Source organism: Dryobates pubescens, chromosome 2 (genome assembly GCF_014839835.1).
Source record: "Dryobates pubescens isolate bDryPub1 chromosome 2, bDryPub1.pri, whole genome shotgun sequence".
NCBI classification, from domain to species: Eukaryota; Metazoa; Chordata; class Aves; order Piciformes; family Picidae; genus Dryobates; species Dryobates pubescens.
In genome coordinates, this window is record NC_071613.1 from 26399357 (window position 1) to 26422881 (window position 23525).

The 23525-nt window shown below is 39.8% G+C and overlaps 1 protein-coding gene across 5 annotated transcripts in view; it reads left to right on the forward strand.

The window, feature by feature from the left end:
• DIP2A (disco interacting protein 2 homolog A) overlaps window positions 1–23525 on the forward strand; it is a 99736-nt gene that overhangs the window by 25836 nt on the left and 50375 nt on the right. For all 5 annotated transcript variants that reach the window (XM_054172550.1, XM_054172580.1, XM_054172566.1 and 2 more), the window contains exons 2-4: window positions 7855–7926; window positions 15398–15517; window positions 19681–19800. In XM_054172550.1, the coding sequence (XP_054028525.1) occupies window positions 7855–7926; window positions 15398–15517; window positions 19681–19800 (312 nt within the window). The remainder of the gene's footprint in view (window positions 1–7854; window positions 7927–15397; window positions 15518–19680; window positions 19801–23525) is intronic.

Consider the following 23525-nt stretch of genomic DNA (forward strand, 5'->3'; position numbering starts at 1 on the left):
TTGTGCTGTACTAATACTGCTTAAAAGGCATCTCAATATGTTTAATATAAGATCTTTGAAATAGAATTTCTTACAGGTTAGTCAAACACATCCTCATATGGTATGTTCAGATGTCACTTTCTTTCCATATTAAACACATTTGTATAATATCAAAGATCATGAGATATTTTCACACTTCACTTAGCTTATCATATGCAAGCTTCAGAAAATAGCAATGATTCAGGATAAGGGACTGCTATTTGAATTCTTTGCATGCTTACAGATGTAAGGAAGTGTTCTTTCCTTCAGCTTCACCCACTTCTCATGTGGCTACAGTTTCTATGCTTTATCAAAGACAACCTGAACATAAGCATAGCTGTGGCTGAAATACAGTGCTGTAGACTGAGTCTTGGAATGAAGATATATTCTGCAGAGAAGTAAAAAAAAAAAGAGAGACTTTTCGCTAGAAATTGTATGCCAGAATGGATTTCAGGTTACCTGACAAGCATGAATTTTATGGAAGAGCCAACAAATGGAAACAGATGTACTTACCACTCTTAACTAGGAAAAGCAACAAACCCAAACCACTGAGTTTAGCAGTATAACTAATCTATATGGAGCCACCTATTTCAGTATAAACTTCAGTACTGATGGATATGCAGCTTGTAAGAGAATTAAAGATTAAGATTGAAATGGCAGAAATAGGAGTAGCTAAAATTTTAGAACCAAGACTACAGAATCACAGAATCACCAGGGTTGGAAGAGACCTCAAAGATCATCAAGTCCAACCTGTCACCACAGACCTCATGACTAAATCATGGCACCAAGCGCCACGTCGAGTCCCCTCTTGAGCCCCTCCAGGGATGGTGACTCCACCACCTCCCTGGGCAGCACAAAATAGACTGCTTACTTATAGACAGTTGTTACATGTCTTGCTGCTTTATCAGTGCACTGTTGATTTCCCTTCAGCTCCTGGGGAAGGAATTCAGTGGTAGACTTCTGTTTTGCCCAGGAGAACAATGGGGGCTCCTCAGCAGGCAGAGAAAGGGGGGAAACCCCACAACCACCATGGTTTACAGAGAGCTCTGTGGATGTGGATCCTGTTTGGAAGCAGTTTGTTTAGTATGTGCACCAGTTCTCAGGTAGGGGTAAGTAATAGCTACGGAAGTTGTTGTTGTTGTTGGGTTTTTTTAATGTATTTATTTTTAAATAAAAACACTTCAGATTATCAGATTGAAACAGCACAGCGATGACAGCACGTGTTGGCTTCTGCATAGTTCAGGGGTCCAAACTGCTTTCTTGAATTGCAGACGTGATTTTCATCTTTTGGTTCCCTTGTCACCTGTTGGTCAGTTTGAATGTTGCCTGATTTATACAAAAATGTATCAGCTGTAGCAGTTAACCCAAGCTTGTGATGGGCGTTAGTGGTAGCTTTGGGAGAGTTGTTCAGCTTTTAAAAAATGAAATGCCAATTAAAGCTTGAGAGTTAGTAAGCATGATTGTGAACTGTCACTCGCTAGAATCTGCTGATAGCACACCAGTGTGTAGCCTAGCTTAAAGTTCAAGAGTATGTATGGAGAAAATACAGCCCTAAACCACTTTGAGTTTTCTTAAAAGTATTTTATTTCAGCATTTTTTCTTACTCTTCTCCCTTTTCAACATTTCTATGGTTTGTCTTTAAGGATTTGTATTTTGAACTTAAGTCCATCTTCAGGGAATTTTCTCTGCAGCTATCACATCCCATGTTTGTATCACACATCCCAGAATGAAGTCTTAACAGAGCATCACTGGTTTTGGTGCAGCAGACTTCACTACATGGGGGCTCATCTATCAACTCCTCTACCAGAGGTTGCAATGATGCTGGTTTCACCTTCTTTTAAAGACGATATTAACAACAGCAGCCTTGGTAGATGTTTTTTAGACTTTGATATCAGGTGTTAATAGGAGAATAGCCATTTGGAAAGGTACTGACCTTGGCTTTTCGTCAGCTTTTCAATGCTGCAGCATGAAGGTGCCCAGTGCTGCATGGCCTGGCCCATTGAAGGAGTTCAGCACCCAGGAGAGCTGCTGCCCCTTTTCCTTCTCCTCTCAAGGTCTTGTTTGTGACTGCAAGTTCAGGCATAAATTAAACCATCCCACTGCATTTCATCTCCCCATCATATTCTTTCCAAGGTGTCAGCAGCTGGTATTGGACATCAGGGTCCTGTAACAAATTACATACCTTGGAGTTTGAAAGCTTGGTGTGTGGCATTGCTGAGTTGTGTCCCATATGATTGATGATACAGATCTGATCACTGTAATGACTCAGTAGTCATTTCAGGAATTACATGTGGCTATTGGTCTGCTTTTGCCCCTTGATGAACAAACAACTTTATCCTACTGTCATGCTGTCTCCATTTTTAATCTTTTATACCTTTATTGCTATTAGCAAAGGGTTTCTGAAGCCAGCTGATCTACTAATGCATTGTGCTGCAAGGATAAGTTTTGTTGCTAGGAGTGCAGAGCTTTTGTGGGGGTTTTGTTGTTGTTTTGGGGGATTATTTGGGTTTGTTGTTTGTTTTGGGTTGAGTTTTTTGCATTTGTGTGTTTTAATGCTCTGCAAATTGGCAACCTGGAGATACTGGGAGTCTACCTGGAGTACTAGGTTTTCACAGACCTATCCTCAGCCATATGGGATATGCGATCATCTTGCAGAGTGTTTACATGACAGGTTATGGAGATCTATTGCCAGGCCAATGTGATGTGTGGTTTCCTATGACTGCTCCCAGTGAGAATTTAAGTGCTAACTACTGATTAAGGGTTGGAGAAGTCACTCACTTCGTAGCAAGCTTAGTTTTCCATGAGCTGTTCAGGGTCTGCCCTAGGTGGTCCTGCTTTGGCAGAGGGGTTGGACTTCATGGTTTTCAGAAGTCCCTTCCAGCCCCTACCATTGTGTGATTCTTTGTGATTCTGTGATCTTGCTCATCTTCCCTTTGCCATTAGAAGCCTTCAAGGACTCCTCAGTGCAGATACAAAGCTGCAAAGGAGCTGCACCAGCAGGCTCTGTCTGTACATGCACTGAAGAGGAGAGGCTTCTTCACTTGCAGGTGTGCTGTTCTCGTGGTAATCAAGGAAATAAATGTTCTATTAGGCACACTTCATTTATTTATGAACTACTTAGTTCACATATGTCCAGTTCCCAGTTTAAAAAAATAAATAAATTTCCAAGCATTAGTATCCAGTGACCATAAAATAGTTGGCATTACAAAACCAGGATTTTGCAGTGTGAGGATTTTGTAATGCAGTGAGGCATGGCAGCTGTGTCTAGGCAGTAAAGCATGTACTTGTTTCCTGTTTTGCACTGAAGCAGTTACTGTTCACCACCTGCTTTTGAGAACTGAAAATAAGCAAATTGAAATTTTCAGAGTGGATAGCCCATGAAAAATAATTCATGAAAACCCAATAAAATGCAAGTAATTTATATTTCATTAATTTGGCATTAAGATGCTCTTAGCTGTAGTGCAGACGCTGCAAAAGAAAAACGTATGGGTAGCTTTGGGGTAACAGCGTGATTATTTTTTTCTGTGTACTGAGAAGATAACTTTTATAGATCACTTTAAGAAATTCCAGTCCTTTCATCTCTGTATAGATTAATTTTCCTGAAGCCTCTGACATGTATTAAAACATACAGTTTTAAAATTGTAAATATTCCAGGCAGAGAACTAACAGCTCGACTCAGTGTCTACCTTTATTCATGCTTCCCAGATAGTTTGCTGAGAATGAGGAACCTCATATTGCTTTTGTGTAATCTAATAATTAGTGAGAAAGCGAGGCTAAATGACAGCAGCTGTGGCCCCAACATACCAGATGTGGCTAAGCGGCTCTTTTTGGAAGAGGTGAGGGACCACAAAGAATCCCAACTGATGGGTTAATCCCACTGAGGGTGAGGGGGTGGAGAGCAATTGTCAGGAAGAACCCACCCCCGACCTTTTTGAGAAAGAAACAAAGAAAGCTTTGCCGGGCTGCAAAGTCTGACTTGCCAGTGGAGCTGCAAAAGTCGACAGACGTACTTTTGACTTTGGACTTTTCTTAACCGGGTTCAAGGGAAATTTTTCAAGTCATCGTTCCAGAAAAATCAAAGAATTTCCAAATGCAGTGAGATGCCAAAGTTTAAGATAATTTGGTTTAAATGAGACTCTCTCTTCAGCCCTGTCTTTTGATCTGCTGCTTCCTTGGCACACCTCTTCAGTTGGGTGATAGCTGGTAAGATAGCTCATCTGCTAATAGATTTAAGAATTACTTGAGTCATTTATTAGCTGTAAAAATTACTGTCCTCACTGAAGTTACAGAATGGCAAATTTGTGTTCCGTACAGCATCTGTCTCTTAAAGAATGTGCTGAGGTTGCTTTAGGCTTCCAAATTACTTAAGTTTTCAGATAAACTGTTCTTCTTGCTCGTGCTTCTTGAGTGTTTTCTGTTTGGTGGTTTGGGGTGGAGTTTCTTTGGTGGATTGGTGTGGGCTTTTTCCCAATTCTTTCTCTTTGTTTCTATAAATTATTTACTTAAAGAGTGTGTTTTCATGCACACAAATTTTCTTGGCCAGCTGGGTTTTGTTCTTGTTTTGATATATAGCGTGCACACACATACAATATTTATATATATTTCTTCTAATAAAATAATTTCTGCCTAAAAAAAAAAAAGGTAACCAAAGCATTTCTGTTTTGTGTCCAAATTTGATATGAAATATTTACTCATGTTTATAAGTGAAAACTGACAAATTCTGTTTGGTTGTAATTTGAAATACTTCCAGTGCTGGAGGCACACCAGGATTTGCACTATTTTTTCCTCACCTATTTTGAACAGTGTTTTCAAGCTCTCATTGCTTGTTTTGGCAAAATGTTAGTGACTTCAAATGGTTCATAGTCACCTAGTTGCAGGGGGATCATAGAATGAAGTGATTTCATTTCTGTTACCGGTGTCTTCTCACATAGGAGTGAGGTGCATGTTTGAGGAAATATGTTCAGAGCATGTACTGCTGTGGCCAATATTAAACACACAACCAACTCTTATGTAATGAGGCAAATGCCCAAGAAACATTTAAAAATAGAATAAGAACATTTCTTGATTCTGCATGCCTGAGATGTGTCACTCATCTGGGTGAATGAAAAATTGCTGTTACTAGTAATATATAGTCTTATATATAATGTTATAGGCTCCTTTCTAAAGTGAATGAATCCTGTGTAAATTGCACTCTTGTCTTTCTCTGGATTGCCCTCTGAACTCTTTTGATTCTTGCTTGCAGAAAACTTTGATAAGGATAAAGACAACCCCCCAGCAAAATCCCAGGTCTGGGGCATTGCATCAGCTCTTAATGCACACCTGAGAACTGAGATCAGAGTGGCCTTAGAAATAGCATGCAGTAGTGCTTATGGAGTTCTGTCAAATGCCAGACCTAAATCCATTCAAGCACCAAGCATGCCAAGATTGACAGAATTTATTACTTTTTTTCCACTTCTCTTATGGTTTCCAGAGTTGAAGTTTTAATTCTTTGTGTGAACAGGATGGAGTTGTTCAGTTAGGCTGTTTTACTTAATTTGTAAATTCATATATGTAATTCATGCCTTTTTATTTATTTTTTTTCCTTTCTGTAGTTTGATAAGGTCTTTCTTCAAAATGTTGCAGGAATAATGTGCTTGAAGCAAAGATCTACATGAAAAAATTCACTTACATGTCGTAATTAAAGTCAAGATAATTGTCTGACTGTATTTCTGAAAGTTACCTGCTTGAGAATGTTTTTCAAAGTATCTTCAAAGATTTTTATTATCTTTAGTCTTGGTTATATTTCATGTTATGCAATTGCCAGGTATTGAGAAATCTCCTTCTATGATCAGGTGACATGCCTGGTGGATGTGGGGAAGGCTGTGGATGTAGTCTGTCTCGACTTCAGCAAGGCCTTTGATACTGTTCCCCACAGCAAACTCCTGGCCAAGCTGTCAAGCCCGTGGTTTGGACAGCAGCACTCTGTGCTGGGTTAGGAACTGGCTGGAGGGCCGAGCCCAGAGAGTGGTGGTGAATGGTGCCACATCCAGCTGGCAGCCAGTCACTAGTGGTGTGCCCCAGAGATCAGTGTTGGGCCCAATCCTGTTCAATATCTTTATTGATGATCTGGATGAGGGGATTGAGTCCACCATTGGTAAGTTTGCAGATGACACCAAGCTGGGAGCAGGTGTTGATTTGTAAGAGGGTAGGAGGGCTCTCCAGAGGGACCTTGCCAAGCTGGACAGGTGGGCAGAGTCCAACATGATGTCATTTAACAAGTCCAAGTGCTGGGTGCTGCACTTTGGTCATAACAACCTCATGCAGTGCTACAGTCTGGGGTCAGAGTGGCTGGAGAGCAGCCAGGCAGAAAGGTACCTGGGAGTAGTGGTGACAGCTGGCTGAACATGAGCCAGCAGTGTGTCTAGATAGCCAAGAAGGCCAATGGCATCCTGGCCTGCATCAGAAATAGTGTGGCCAGCAGGAGCAGGGAAGTCATTCTGCCCCTGTACTCAGCACTGGTTAGGCCACACCTTGAGTACTGTGTCCATTTCTGGTCCCCTCATTTAAGAAGTATGTTGAGACACTTGAACATGTCCAGAGAAGGGCAACAAGGCTGGTGAGAGGTCTCAAGCAGAAACCCTAAAAGGGGAGGCTGAGGGAGCTGGGGTTGCTTAGCCTGGAGAAGAGAAGACTCAGGGGAGACCTTATTGCCATCTACAACTACCTGAAGGGAGGTTGTAGACAGGTGGGGATTGGTCTCTTCTCCCAGGCAACCAGCACCAGAACAAGAGGACACAGTCTCAAGCTGCACCAGGGTAGGTTAGGCTCGAGGTGAGGAGAAAGTTCTTCCCAGAAAGAGTAATTGGCCATTGGACTGTGCTGCCCAGGGAGGTGGTAGAGTCACTGTCCCTGGAGGTGTTCAGAAAAGGATTGGACGTGGCACTTAAAGCCATGGTTTAGTTAGTCATGAGGTGTTCGGTGATAGGTTGGACTTGATGATTTCTGAAGTCTTTTCCAACTTTATTGATTCTATGATTAAAGTTGGCTTTGTTAGTGGAACTGCCTAGTATCTCACCATCTTTAAGCAAGTGTGAATTGTAAATTTTTTGGGGGTTGGGTATTTTTATTTTTATACTAGGGTTGCTGCTGTTTTTTATGGAACCACCTTGTTCTTGTGGTAGAATCATGGGCATACAGATTCTGAAATGTCTCAAGTACTTATTTTGGGTTTCTGCAGAAGTCTTCCTTTATTCTGGTCTGTGAAAACATGTCATGTTATACCAGTGGAACCTGCAGTATAAGTTTAAAGCAGAGTATTAGATGGCAACTGAATGAAAACTAGTGCTCAGAAAGGAGTTACGACATTCTAGAATTTGAAGTGGCAACTAATGTGCTTCTCCTCAATTCAGAGTGAACATCATGGTCTAGAGTTTGGAAGGCGCTACAAGGGTGTGCTTGAGGATGATCTCTCAAGCCCTGGTATACTGAGTATGTCTGGTGCCCTAGAAGGGTGCAGAGCCCGGGTTATGGGCTCTGTTGACTTCTGCTATGCTGCAAACCTTTTGCACTGTGTTCTACATTATGGTAGCTATCTCCAGGGCCAGGTTCAACACTGGTGTTGCAAACAAAACCACTATTCTTCTGCTGTATACCTCCAAGACACTCATTTTCCTGTGTGCACAGGTTACACTGCAGTGATGGTGTGTATATGGCCATAAAGTTCTTTGACGTGGCCAGGTCTTTACTGCTGATGGGCCTGATTTAAAGTGAGCAAGTTTAACCATAGGTATCACAAAAAAATGAGGCTCATGTCAAAATGGTTCAAAACAATATAAATTTCTTTCTTTCTTTCTTTAGGAGACATCACTCAGAAAGGATATGAAAAGAAAAGAGCAAAGCTGTTAGCACGGTACATACCACTAATTCAAGGTAAGAGACTGTATATAAATTACACCTTCAGTACTAAATCTGTGAAAATACAAACCAGGAAAGTTCTCACTAAGTGGAATTGGTTAATGAATCACATTTGATTGACATGGTATCTAAGCAGTAGTGGAAAATGGAGAAGTGCAGAACAAAAGAAAAGTCTGAATTACTGTTTCTGTGAAATACTAAATGGTAGCACTGTTGTCAGCAAACTTCAGTTTGGTAACCACATTCAAGACTTCAATACCTTCAAAAACTAGTAAAGTTATTACTAAAGGCAAGTTGGCCAGTTTCACAAAATGAAAACACTCACAAGTCATCACTCTCATTCTGTAGTGTGATTTTATTTTTTTTTCATTATCTTCTATGTCCAAAAGATAAAATGCCCAACTTTTTATTTTTATACTATGACACTGAAATAATTTGCAATTAAAGATGTTGTGCTGCCATTGAGCTTTGGTCTTGTATAATAACCTTAAGCCAGTGCTTCCATAGCTTGAGGGACTGAGAGAAGAGAAAATGAGAAGACAGCTGAGATGAGTGGAACCAATAACAAGACAGATGAGAGAAAGAGAGTAAGAGTTACTATTTTACAGTGTTAGTGTTATGCTTTCTGATCTGAGAATAGAGAGATTAGTGCTGTGGTTTTGGTCCACTTCTAGTTCTGATACCTACAGAAGTTACTGATTTGAAGGAGGAATGAGCATCTCCGCCCAGCTTAATGCAAATTGTGGAATTAGATGATGGTCTCTTGCTTTTGAAATCTTGATGCAGTGACCCCTGTGGCTTCTCATAGCAGGATAGTCAGAGGTTATATTCTCATTAGTTCTCCTGACTGTTGAGTTGTGGTATTTTATAAAAAAGATTTATGGTATGTATTTTGCATTGAACGCTTAGAATATGATCTGGTGTTTCATTATGGGATTTCTCAGCACAGGTTTGTTGTTGGTTTTTATGTTTTGTTTTGTAGTTTGCAGCTGTTTGGGCTTTTTTTGGTGGGTTGAGTATTTTTTTGTTTTAGTTGCGGGGGGGAGGGGTGTTTGTTGGTTTGGTTCAGTTTGGGTTTTGTTTGTTTTTCTTTTAAGAACAGCTGGAGCTTTTCCCATAGCAAATTTACAGTATTCTGTAGGCTACACAGGACCTAACCTACTTCTATAAAGTGGCTCATTCCTTGTATAGAAGCAGCTTGGATTTTTTGGTTAAATATTACAGTCAGTTGCAAGCTCTAGCTTCATCTGTTAGAGCTTCTCCTCCTTACACCATTTTTCTCTAAGGTACTGTCTGACAGTTTTGTTCATAATACCCTGTCCTCAAACTCAGCTTAAAGATTCCAACACCAGGCTGTGTATGGATTTTGGCTGAGGATTAAAAGTTATAAGAAATACTCTGCTGCTAACAGTTCATGTCTTTGGATTTCTGTCTCTTGGTTTACTATCTCATAACAGTTGATTTACCTTCTCTACTTTTCTCTTGATAGTGATTTTTTTCTTTTAAAATTATTATTTTCCCCTCCACACCCTTAAACTGAAAGGCTGTTTGCACAAATTGTTCAAGTTCTGAACTCTCGAGTGTGTCTTAGCCAAGTACAGCACTTTGTCTTCCATAATTTTAAAAATAAGTTTTAAAGCTAGGGTGCAGCATAAAGCACCTTTGTTCTCCTTGTCTGCATGAATGCCACTGCCTTCATGTCCTATTCTGCCTTTCAGAAGCAACACTGGCTCCTGTGCAGGGTTTCCAGGTGTGTTAAACGGTAAATTCAGTTATCTACTCTCAAAACCTGCTGTGATACCTGTATTATTTCCAAGGGTGTTTTGTAATACCCTATTTAGGTAAGCTGCTCATTCAGGAACTCATTCAGCTGGAGCAGTGAATGAAACAACAGGACTTTTAGCTTTGGAAGAAAAAAAAAGAATATGAAAAAAATGTTAGTGTCACTTCTAAAAGAATTTTCTGCGCTGAATCTGCTATTTCAAACTTGGTGTTCAAGAGTGTTTCAGTCAAGAGACTGAAATTCATGTAACCTAGATTAACAGTAATTGCAAGAAAGTGTGTCCTGAGGAGATGGCTGTGGCAGTGCAATTCAGCAGTCAATTTGTCTGTTATCTGAAGTTAGGCTCCACTAAGAATCCTAGGTCCCTGTAGATTTCTATCTGCTTAAAATTTTCTCTTGTTCAGCCATGTTTTAGGGAGTGGCTGAAAATTAGCTGATTCTACTTTGTACTTCTTAATGGATAACACATTTCCTACGGAATACTGGATTACCCAATTTGTCTACCACTTCTGCCTGGCTTTGCATTAAGATGACAGGAATCTAGCAGCAGGCTCTCTGCCTCTGAACACACAGAATGATACTCTGGCAAAAAGACAAAGTTTACTTAAAGCCCTAAGCTAGCTACTTACTTCAGTTTCCTGACATATGTGTTCCATTAACCTAATTCTAGCTTGGAATTCTGTTAATTGATACAGCCTCAGCATGGCCCAGATTAATGTGTGGAAGTCCCCATGGCTTTGAGCCTCCAGTATTTATTTATTTTTTTCATCATTAGCAATTTGATCACAGGATTTTTTGTAACACCCTTTACCATTCCTGATAGGATTCATTAAATTTTGTATTATCTATCAAGTTTTTGCAGACTAATTGATGATAGTATTTTATATTTGTGACCAATAGCTTGTGTCTTTCTAAAGCTGATTTGGTCATCGTTTCTTTTCCAAGTATATGCATTGTCCTTTCTCTGTTGGTCTATGACGTAAAGTCTGCTGACCAGTTAGTCTTATCTAATGTTCTTCAGTACTTGAATTCCACTAAACATGATGTCTTCCTCAGTGCATCAACACATATCTCTACTTGATGTGTTACAAAACTTTAGCTCATAGTATAATTCTGATTGGTAATGTTTCTAACAAAATGTAGGGTGGGCATGGAAAATGCTTAGTAGAATTCCTAGTGAAAGTAGAAAAAGGAGTAATGGGTAAGCTGTTTGAAATGAAAGGTTTTGATTGCTGCAACTTCAAAGTATGAAATTAGAGAACTTGAGATAGGATTGCACGTTGATGTGGTACTTGCAAAGAAGGAAAAACTGCTGGCATGGATTTGAAAGCAACTGTGGAAAAAAAATACTTCAGCTGAGAGGAGAGGATGACTCTTCTATGAGTCTGCTGTAGGTTTTCCAACTTGAATGGGGACAGAGTCTTTCTATGATTTGTAGACCTCTTCTTAGCCAAGACACCTTAGGGTCATCAGGACTCAAATGCCCTGTATTTCTGAAGATGAAAAGATCTGTGTAAGCTGTCCTTTCCCTGTCTTTGCCACTTGAGAGTGTGGTAGCTAGAACTAACCTGAGAGAGTTCTGCTAGGCAAAGAACAGCATTTCAGAGATTCTGTCTTGGACTGTTGTGATTTTTAGAAGCCCCTAAAGGTGCTAAAAATGTACTTGAGTACTTAGAAGTTGCCTGTCAGAAGGACCTACTAGGACTTGGTAATCTTGAAGATTCAAGAACACTTCCAAGTCAAAGAAGAAATGAGATAAAAGCAAACATGAAAAATACGTTGCTTGATTTCCATCTAATCCTGAGATGACTTGAGGCCATGCTTCAGCAGTTCAGTAGTGGATCTGCACTGACTCATCCAGTAATACAGACTTGTTCTGCATCAGCTAAATGACTGTAATTAGCCACAGCACATGATGGTCTGTTCCTTATCTCAAGTCTGTTTTGGTATATGTTAGGAACAATTTTGGTACAAGAAGAAACAATCAGTGCCAAATTCAAATCTGCTATTTTACACCTGCTGCCTCTAATTGTCTTTTCAGCCATCAGATTTCACATAAAAGTTCCAAATGTCTACCTCTCAGGCAAATTACATTTAAAATTTTTGCTTGTATGCATTTATTATGGGGAAAAAAAAATATTGGTGCATTAACCATACTGCAGCTGCCACTGCTGCTTATCAATCAGTGACAATATAAGAAATAAAAAGAAAAAGATTGTAGAGAAATGCAAATGGTAACCCAGATATTCTGCTTTCTAAACCTGAAAAAACTCATTTTGCATTTTCTTCTGAGAGTTGTTATTTACAGGCCATGGTGTGTTTGTCAATCATGAGTACTCATCCAGATCCTAGTTTTGAGAAAGCTTACCTGAGTGAAATCTGGCATTAAGTGTGACCTACAAACCGCAAGGTGTTTAGGTCAAGCATCTTATGCTACTGGGGGAAAAAAGCAGCTATTATATATGAAGTTTTGCATCTCTTTTCTTGAGAGCTAACATCAGCTTGCTATGTTTTCCTGGATTTTTCCTGTGGTGCATTGAATTCAGAGACTTGCATGTCTCCAGTGTATTAGAATAGAATAGAATAGACCAGACCAGACCAGGTTGGAAGAGACCTTCAAGATCATTGTGTCCAACCTATCATCCAATCCACTTAATCAACTAAACCATACAACCAAGCACCCTATCAAGTCTCCTCCTGAACACTTCCAATGATGGTGACTCCACCACCTCCCTGGGCAGCACATTCCAGTGAGCAATCACTCTCTCTATGAAGAATTTCTTCCTAACATCCAGCCTAAACCTCCCCTGGTGCAGCTTGAGACTGTGTCCTCTTGTTCTGGTACTGGTTGCCTGGGAGAAGAGACCAGCCCCAGCCTGTCTGCAGCCTCCCTTCAGGTAGTTGTAGAGAGCAATAAGGTCTCCCCTGAGCCTCCTCTTCTCCAGGCTAATCAACTCCAGTTCCCTCAGCCTCTCTTCACAGGGCTTGTGTTCCAAACCCCTCACCAACTTTGTTGCCCTTCTCTGGACACCTTCCAGCAAGTCAACATCTTTCCTATTTTTTCACAGAGTAATAGCGTACCAAGTCAGAACAAAAATCCGTGAATTGACTGCCATTAACAGAATTCTGTTTCTAACACTGAGGATTAAAAACCAACCAAGCAAATCCCACAACAATACTAATCCCCTGTATGGCAGTAAACCATGGGTTATTTTCTGTTAAAAGCAATGCTAAAGGTTGCACTTCAAAAATAGCAAGTAACCTGAGCCTGTCGCTATGCTTTAATGCAGCAAAACCTTGCCTCTGAGTACTGTTAGATCCAGTGGTATCAATGAAGCCATGTTTTCCTGGTGATTTAATGTAAGACAAATTACTGCATATGGAGACATCTTTCACTTCTCTTACTAACACTGCCTTATCTTATGTATTCACCAGCTTAAATAATCTTAAAGACTGCTTGTTTCTATTAAAAGACATGGTTCTTCAGGATTTTTTTTTTTAATGAAGACAAGTGATTTCAGCTTGTTCTTTCACAGATCTTCAAGGAGCAATTTGAGGCCTAAAACAGAAATACTATTCTGTCAGTGTCCTTTGCTCGTTTGTATGTTCCCAAGAGCTGATATTTTTCCATCTTTATCAGCGAGAGCGTCATAAAAGCAGTTTGAGATTTTAAAGCACCATACCTATCATTAGTGGTAATACTGCTTGTGAGCCATGAAATACGAAGAGAATCTGCCACTGGGGTTTAGTAAGCAGAGAAATGTTCTGTTGCTGGTATGTCTGGTGAAAGTGGTACCTACAGATGTGCAGGAATTGTATGACAAAGGAATTATATCTGAAGTTACGGAGCTTTTTTCTCTTCTTGTCTAGTTTGTCCCAGCTGTTACTGGTTCTAATAAAAGGTACTGGTTTTTTGCATAAATTTTGCTATGATTTGGTTTGCACCTTCCTCTGTCACTGATTGATTTCCTTCTTTTGGGTCATTAAACCCCATTAATATTAAAAGGTGTTACTTCTTTTTGTTGCGTTGTTATTCCTGAAAAAAATGAACTTACTTTGGCTTCAAGGCACAGTCAAAAGGAAAGAGTTTATTTCTCAGTGTAAGCAGAGTTGTGTAAGGTGGATGGATGCCTCAATTATATTGCAAAACTCATAATACTTGCAGAAGTAATGACAAATAGAATTAGTTTAACAACTAAGAAGTTTGACAAAGGGCTTATGATCAACAAATCTCCAGATAGGAATACTAGTCAACTTTTCTAGCTCATGAATAGTTTTCCCTTTTGTTTAAATCCAGTGTTAGCAGCTATATCCTGGACAACTCCTTGGATTCTGTCTGAGCAAGAAAAGCAACCATAGAATCCCACTTCCTTTTCATTTGATGTGTTGTGCTGCATAGAGGATTCATGCTGGGTATTGGCTGAGGGACTTACGCTCTGAATGTGTGTAGGTGATACTGCATCCTTCCTGTGTTAGTGTACTTCTTCTGAAGTTCCCTCTGGAGAAGTTGAGATGCAAGTTGAGTGTGAGAGATGATCCCATCAGGATGTTTCATATTCTTACTTGTAGTGCAAATCCATCTTCATCTGCTTTGCAGTACTCTGGGAACTTTAGTTCTGATAAAATTTTAGCAATAGGTGCAAGGAAAAGCTTGAGGTGGGGGACAAGGAAGGTAGAAAGAATGGGGAGGCTCTCAGAAAGGGAAAACAGGACAGCATTGTAAAGGAAAATCATATTCTGCTTAGATGGAAGGGGAGAAGATGTTCAAAAGTGATCTCTAAAACAGAAGACTGTCATCTAATTTGTGAGATGAAGATAGGGAATAGTGTCTGCCATGGCTGTTAATTTTGCTTCAGTATTTTTCATTAGTTGATGAATGATGCATGCATATTACCAAATCATACAATGGTAGGAATTGGAAGGGACCTCTGGAGATCATCTAATCCAGCTCCCACCTCCTGACCCCCCACTGAAGCAGGATCACATCATGGTGGGTTTTAAATCTCCATGGAAAGAGACTCCATAACCTTTCTGGACAGCTTGTTCAAGTGCTCTCTCACCCTCAAAGTAAAGAATTTTCCCTTCCTGTTGGGATGGAACCTCCTGTGTTGCAGTTCATGCATGTTGTCCCTTGTCCTGTCACTGGGCACCACTGAAAGGAGTTTGGCCCCATCCTCTTGATGCCAGCCCTCGAGATATTTATAGGCATTGACCGCATCTCCTTTTAGTTAATATTGTGTTAGCCATGCTGTACAGAAAGGCATAGTCAGCTGGCTTAGAAAACGGGCTTTAAGACTGCAGTAATTTTGGAATGTTTCCATTCTCTGAGAAATACACACCCTATCTGCTCCAACCAAAAGCATGATCTTTCACGGCCTTTTCCAATCTGGGCTGTTTGGTGATTCCATATAGCAATGATACCAATGATACTCTTCTTTTCTCTTTTTCTCTTCTTTCTGGGTACTTAAGCCTAGCATTCAATTGGAATGGGATAAGTTTTCCATACCCTATACCACTCTGTTCTGTACTTCATTTTCTAGGGAATGCACAACTTACTCTGGTGTCTTGGAGTCTACAATAGCTTTTAGGAGTTTTTTTTCCCCATTTGTAGTTTATGACAAAGATGGTAAAACAACCTAAACATGGGAAGCAGATACTGTATTTGTAAACCTTATTTTGTACTGAAATAAAACTGTGTTTCAGGTGTGGATCCATCCCTGCAAGCAGATAACAGGGTCCCAGGCTCTTCACAAGCTACCACTGCTGTGTCTAAACAGCAGAAATCCCGTTCTACCAACTCGAGGGATGAGCGCTTCCGATCTGGTAAGGACAAGAAATGTAGCTAAAACATCAAGGGTCTTCAGAAGAAAAGTGTGCCAGCAAAATAGTTCCTACACCTAAAGAGACAGTTGGAACTGCTTTGGAAGAAGGGGAGTGCTAATGAAGATTTTTGAAACCACTCTTTGCATTTCTATGTGCAAGTGATTTTGTTTGAAACTGGAATGGAGTGTATGCTAGGAGGGGAAGAAATTGTAGACAAGCCTTCTGATGTTTTTCTTATTGTGGATTTTTACACCACAATTAACAATTTTCTCTTGTTTGCTGATTGGGTCTCCAATCTCTAAATCAGGTATTTAAACATTTAGAAGACTGCAGTGTGTGGGTTGTGTGTTTTGGGTTTGGTTTGGTTTGGTTTCATTTGTTTGCTTGTCTGTTTGTGCTATGTTGTTAAAGGAAGGTTACAGGATTATCATATTTATTGTAGCTCACTTTCAAATATTTCCTGGTTTAAAACAAGTGCACAAAAAAGGGAAGTGTCACAATGGATATTCTACTCAATTTTAAATGGACACCACTGTGACAAACCTGTTTTGGAAACTTCTGTGAAAATATCTTAATATCCTCATCACATCCTGTTTCCATTGTTACTTTTCAGGTGGTTGATGGAGACTGTTTCCCTGTGAAATTCTTTGTCACAATAGTGAGAGGCCTGATGTGAAGGGGATCTAGTACATTTCTTGCACTTAGTTATGGCCAGTGCCAGAACCTTAGGTGGTACTTCATGTCCTTCTGTGGTTTCCCCTCACTGCTCTAACTTGTGTTTCATTAAATGTTCTTGCTTAGAAGCTGTTACTCACTTTGAAATGGAAACTTTTGGAGGGGAAATTCTTAGATGCAACATGTGGAATTTGGTTTCTTTTCCCCATTAGTGATATATGACAAGACTTAGTGTGCTCAGGTGGTATCAGAACCAAACAGCAGTTGTTTTTACTGTGTTTAATTTAGGCTAAACTTACGTCTAGGCAAGGTAATGTTAGATACAGCTTTCAGAAGCCAATCTTTTTCCTCCTTCTTTTCAGAAGCCATCTTTTCCTCTCAAATTTTTAGGAAAAAACATATTGATTTGTTAAGTTAGTAGTTCTCCTATTTATCTCAGTGTAGGGCTAGGCTGAAAGAAAAATGCAAGGTGTTTGGTACATGTGATTTTAGTCTTCGAAAGCATTACTACTCTGATTCTAATAAATATTGAATCACCTAGTTCCTTCAAGTCTGAGAATGCTTAGTATTGGTGTCAATGCTCTGTCATGGTTACTCACGCTGTGTGATTTATGTATATGTAAGGTATGAACAAAAACGTTGACAAGATGTCTCGGAAAATACCAGTTACTGGTTCCTCCCAATAATTTCACATAAAAAAATAAATCACAGTTTCACTTTACAAAGCAGTCCCTGTTTATCTGAGAAACTACAACTATACTGAAAGCATTTTCTACCTGAAGAAAAGATGTTCGCCACCACCAGCTTGAAATGCTCTTTAAATATCGCTGTATGTTGATACATTACTTCTCATGAAGGATAAGTAGCTTTAGGCTCTAGTTCTGGGTACTATTGTTTGTCCGATCAGTTGTATGCCTTACTTATTCTGGACTTGGGGGGAGAATGTTGTATTTTCTGTTTCTATTTTCTTCCAGCATTTTTGTTGTTGTCCTCGTTTTATTTTTCTTTCTTTGCATCTCATCAGTTCTGCTGTGTCCTTTTCAAGAGTAGCTGATGAGGGTAAAATGCAACTTCTTGTAGAACAGAATCTCTTGAGCAATGAGTTATTTTAGAACCATCAACATAATTTAAAATAATCAAATGAAACAATTTTGCCTTTTTATGTAATTACTTACACCACTTACTAGGTTTAAACACATTTTTAATATAGTTTCCTCATAGTTGTTGCCCATTTAAATTAGCTGTATCCTCTACCATCCACAGATTTATGTGTGGTTGGCATGAATGCATCTAACAGTTACAATCTCTTTTAAAAAACATGCAGCTTGGTTTTGACTTCAGGCTCTGCTGTGAAAACGTGCCCTGCAGATTTGGCATACTTTCCCTAAATTTTAAGGGGCAAACTTTTTGAAGGTTATTCAAAAATAACCTCTAACTAATATTCTCAAGTCTATAGATAGCAGTAATGTCCTTGGTGTGTCTATGTAACGCAGCGTAACAGAATTAATTTCTGGAGTTTTATGAAATTAAGAGGTTTGCTTTCGGTTGTCTATGAGAATAAACTTCATTGGTGGATATTTACAATGGAAAAGACCAGAACTAAAGATCAGGAGAAACCAAGATTTGGCAAAAAACGCAGTAGCCTAGTTGTGAGGAAGGGAAGCATGTAGTGACAGGACAAGGGGTAATGGCTTCAAGCTGAAAGAGTCTGGATTTAAATTAGATGTTAGGAGGAAATTCTTCCCCTTGAGGGTGGTGAGACACTGGAAGAGGCTGCCAGGAGAAGCTGTGGAAACTGCAACCCTGAAGTGTTTAAAACCAGGTTGGATGTGGCCTTGAGCCACCTGGTCTAGTAGGAGGTGTCCCTGCCCATGGCAAAGGGGTTGGAATTGGATGATCTTTACGGTCCCTTTCAACCCAAATGATTCTATGATTCTGTTTTGTTCTATGGCTTCCTACTGGTTCAGAGGGATGCATATTGCTTTGCTATTTCATAGCCTTTCATTCCACGGGATGCTCAAAAGTCTCTTCTGATTTTTGTGAAAATACATATGGATTAGCTTTACTCTAAGCCTTCTCTTGCTTTGTTAAAGTTAACTGGAGTTGATCAGCATGTTTTAAAATAACTTAGAAATAATCCTGTGTTGAGCATGACCAAAGCAGGTTTAGGACTAGTACTACAAATGTATGGAGCTTTACTTGTAGTCATCACCAAGGTTAATCCCTGTAGGTATGAAGCAGAGAAATTACCTTTTTCAAAACATAAGTTGTGTAAGTGTATGTTTGTTACATGTCTGAGTTTCATACCTACGGATCTATTTGCAGCCTTAGATCAATATTTAATGAAAGAATACATCTTTTGGTGGGGTTTTTGGGGGTTTGGTTGTGTCTTTTGTTTGTTGGTTTTTGGTTTTTTTTCAAAGCAGATAGTTTAATTCTGTAACTTCTTTAGCAGCTTTCACAGTAAAGAAACGTGGCAAGACAAAAGCATAGTGATAAAACTTGCATCCTTTTGTAGCTATGTGTAAGTGATCTTGAATCTTAGGTCATAAGTTAAAGTGTATTTTTGATCTGCCTCACTTCTCCTTGACATCTGCTCACTTCTCATGAATTTTCTTTCTACATAAATTTTAGCTTTTGGCACCATTGAAATATGTGAAATAGATAAATCTGCTGAAGGCAATTTAGAATTACTTGAATACGTTAGCTGCAGTGTGGTCTTGACTGAACACTAAATTCCTCTTTAATCTCAGTTTCAGCTTGAAAAGAACAAACTCTAAAATACACCCCATGAGTATAGTAGGCTAATTTTTGCTTTCAGCAATGTGAAAACACTTTGTGTCTCTTCTCTAATTCCTCATATACATTTAACCTCTCTGTTTTTTTATTGCTTTGCATTCTTTAGCCAGAGCTTCAGGTAGACTTTTTTCACTTCTTTTCCCATTGCAGATTTGGAGGATCAAGAGTGCAATGCTGTTGCCATTTTACAGCATCTACATTGAAATTTCCCCCCAATAAGTCATAGCTCAAAATGAATATATTCTTTAACTTCAGTATTGATTCTTCCTAAATGATATTCACAAAGCCTTTTCAAATAGATTTCATAAGGAAAATATGTCAACTTGACTCTGCTCTTGAGCTGAATTTGAGTGTGAGGCAGGCATATTTGTTCAATCCTGCTAAACACTGTTGAAGGAGAAACAAGAGTTATCACAGCTTCTGAACTGAAAGCCCTGTTACTGTAGTTTAGGTTTGGACCTTTCCACTCTCCAAGAAGCTCTGCTTCCTCTGAAGCAGAGAACCTGCTCCTTGCTGCAAGCTGAGCAAGCAGTTGGGCTAAACAGGACGAAAGCCGTAAGGGCCATCGTGTGTGATTCAGCCTTTGAATTTGAGCTGTAAAAGATGGCATTGATGCTTTCTGTGTTTTCAGAAAGAAATAACAATTAAACTTAATCTCTTAACATTTTGTTTGTTTGTTTTCTGTGTAGATGTCCACACTGAAGCAGTACAAGCAGCACTCGCCAAGTACAAAGAGAGAAAAATGCCCATGCCTTCAAAGAGACGGTCTGTTCTTGTGCAGTCTTCAGTAGAAACATACACACCTCCAGGTATCTATTAACATAGGTTAACATCTTGCCAGGTGAACATGGTGGCAAAATATAAAGAGCAAATGCTTTGCTCTGCTAAGATGTAAGTATGTTGCAATAAATGTCTATATTCGTGGCTGTATTTCCTGATAATCAGGGGTTGGTTGGATTTGTTCTTTGATGTCTTTTTCAAGATTTTCAGTGTCTTATCAAGATGCTGTAGCTGCTAAAGGTATGCTTGAATGCAGTATGAAAATGAGCAGTTGCCCTTTATGTATGAAGTGTATTCTCTTATGTTTATGTCTGGCATGCAAGGAGATAATTTTGGCAATCGTGATAGAGCTGTAAGTAGCTTTTTCCATGTGGCAAAAGATTATTTTTTCAAGAGTTGAAGAAAATGCCAGAACTCTCTCATCAGGTGGTTTCAACTGTGAGCAACTTAAAATGTTAAAAAAATTGTGTGCTATAATTGGTTAGATTATTTAGGTCAGAATGTTTGGTGCGGGGTAGGGGCGGGGGGGAAGTAATCTTCCTGTTGTCTCACAATAAATTCTCTAGAGATTAAGAAAATCTTTCTTCAGGTAACATATCATGCTAGCAAGCCAAGTGTGTTGTATACAAAGAAGAGGAATTTCCCCAAGCTCTTAGGTTTTTAATGATGTGCCCTTATCTTTCCCAGTGTGGCCCAGGAGTTAGAGGTACAATGACATGTAGTGACCTGCGCCATCAATTGTGTTTCTTATCCCTGTTCTGTAAAAGCACAGGTCTGCTGTGTTGTTGTCTTGCTTCCTGGGCTATATTTCTTTTTCTGTTCTTGCCATTTAAAGGAAATTCCACTTTTCATTGCTAGTCACACACTTTTGGATATTGGTTTTGTAGGTTCGCTGGATATTTCATTAGTTAATAAATAAGAAGCAGCTTCTGTTGTAGTTTTACAGATCATCTTTCTACACCCTTATGTTTTTGCCTATAAGATAGGTGCAGGTATCATGCCTTTCAATTAGCTTATTCTTCTAGTACTTGTAAACTCAGAAGCTTGTGAGGGCATCTGTTAGAGCAGCATGGTTGTCGTGCTTTTGAGCTTTTGTACATACTTGTTGGTTCTGTAGGTGAAAGTTGTGAATTGCATAAAATGAAATCCTGAAGAGAATTCACATACAGTGACCATCTGAGTATGAGGCTTCGGAAAAGAGGCCCTGAGGTTTCAGTTTATGGTTCTTCAAAGCAATATTCCTTTCCATTCTTCAAAAAAACTGATAAGTGTTTTTTCTTACATTGTCAATGCATTTTCTTGTGTTGATAGTGCATTTCTTGTAGCATCACTCTGTCCTTTTCTCTCATTCCCCTAGTATGTGCTGGACATGAGGTATATCACAAGAAAAGAACATGCCACTGTTCTGCCTAAGATTTGGTGTGCAAAAAATAGCTGGCTTCCAGAAGCTCTGAGAATGGAGGACATCTAGGCTTACCTGTATCCCTTTACATTTAAAAGTAGGAGGAATCTTCTGGTGGTGCTTTTGAGAGAACCAAACTATTCTCTTCTGAATACCTTTGGGACAGACTTGAAGCAGTGTCCCTGCAGCTACTGCTGTGCCCATGCTGCTTGAGGTCAGGGCTCTGCCATGCTGCTCTGAAGGAGCAAAGTCTCAGGTGGAATTGAGATTCTCTTAAAAAAAAAAAGTAAAGTAAAATGTTAAATTACTTGCTACAAAGTGGTCTGCATATATTCACAGGAGCACAAGTGAGGGAGCACAAGGAGCACAAGGAGGGGAGAAAATATGGGGTAAATAAAAGAGGATAAAAAGGACTAGTAATGTGTAAATGGCACACTTGCTTGTCCTTTCCTCCTGTTACACTCCATTTCTAACAGCTCTCCAGAGCTGAGGGTCTTTTTATTCTGCGTGGAGTGGGACTGCAGTCTTGGGTTCATACATCCAAGTGCCAGCAGCTGGGGAGTCTGGGATCCAGGCACAGCTACTTGGCAGGTAGAATGTCTGAGCCTAGCCACTGAAGGGACCCATGTTGTACGTTGTGTGCATGCTCAGCCAGAGCAGGATGAGGCCATGGAATCTGCCCATGTTTCTGTGTGTGTTAACTCTGTGAGGAATAGTGTGGCCAGCAGGAGCAAGGAAGTGATCATGCTGCTGTGCTCAGCAGTGGTGAGGCTACACCTTGAATACTGTGTTCAGTTTTGAGCCCCCTTACTGAGAAAGACATTGAGTGGTTGGAGCATGTCCAGAGAAAGGTAGTGAAGCTTGTTAAGGGTCTGGAGAACCAATCTTAAGAAGAGCTGCTGAGGCAACTGAGATTGTGTAGTGCAGACAAGAGAGGCTGAGGTGAGACCTTATTGCTGTCTACAACTGCCTGAAAGCAGGTTGTAGTGAGGTGGGAGGTGGTTTCTTCTGCCTAGTACCAAGTGATGGAACAAGAGGAAATGGCCTCATTTGCACCAGACTGGATATTAGGGAGGAACATCTTTACTGAAAGGGTGGTCAGGTATTGGAACAGGCTGCCCCGGGAGGTGATGGAGTCACTGTCCCTGGAGGCATTAAAAAACAGCAACATGTAGACATGGCACTTCAGGATGTGGTTTAATGGCTGTGGTGGTGTTAGGTCAGTGGTTGGACTTGATGATCTTAGAGGTCTTTTCCAACTGAAATAATTCTATGATTACCTGTTTGTGCTGCAGGAGAGTTGTTGTCTTCTAACACAGAAGGTGCTGAATAGCAGCAGTGCCTTCTCTGCTCTCCACTGCCAAAGGATAAATCCTGCTGGGCTCTAGTGGGATACAGAAGCACCCTAATGTAATACATTTTGAAAGAAGAGTAAAGTGTCTCTGCAATCTGTTGTCCTGTTTCTAAGAGATGACTTGTTCTATCTTTTTCTTTGTAAGAGAATGGGCCACGGGATGATTTCTGTATCATAGGAGGTCAGGCTGTTCAAACATACCCTGAGGATTTGCCTCAGCTGTATCAGTTCACAAAAATGATTGTCTTTTTATCGGTCTGCCTTTATTTGCAAAGTTAACTCAGCGAGAAAGATCTGAAATTGCAAAGAACTAGAGTAGTGCTGGAGTACTTTTGTTGTCTTGAGCCATTAAACCACTGCTTACAGGCAGAAGTTAACGCAATTAAACCCAGCCTTTCTAAGTAACTGAATTTTTGTTTCAGTTACCATTGGTCACCAGGAAAGAAACATTGGATTTTAGTCACAACATTAAGTGCAAAGCTAACTCCTGACTGGCAGTAATGGAGCTGCTTTCATTAGTAACCCTTCCAAAAAATTTATTGGCCATTTCTTTTAGTCCCATCGAGTCTCTCGTCCTTCCCATACGGTTTTCATGTGACGAGGACTAGCCTTGATGCAAGTTTGGTCCAAAGCGTGGTGGTTTCTGTGGCTGTCTTGGATCAACTCCCAGCCAGGAAAAGCTGCAAGCCAAGCACAGAGCATTCCATGCACAGCACACTGAGAACTGCTAATTAACTCTTGCAGCTGCCCCAGAGATAGTTACTGGTGTTACCTTGATACTTTTCTGTTGTAATTGTGCTTTGATACTAAAATGTTTTTACTGCAGATCCTCCATTTTTATACACAGTATTTTTCATTTGAAGTGTTTTGGTTTTTTGGGTTTGTTTTTTCCCTTATGTAAGACATCTGAAAACTTACAAATTTTAGAGAGTCTTCATTAAACTTGGGTTTGAACAAGGAGCTACTATACATAGGTATTCTTTGAGAAACCTGTTTTT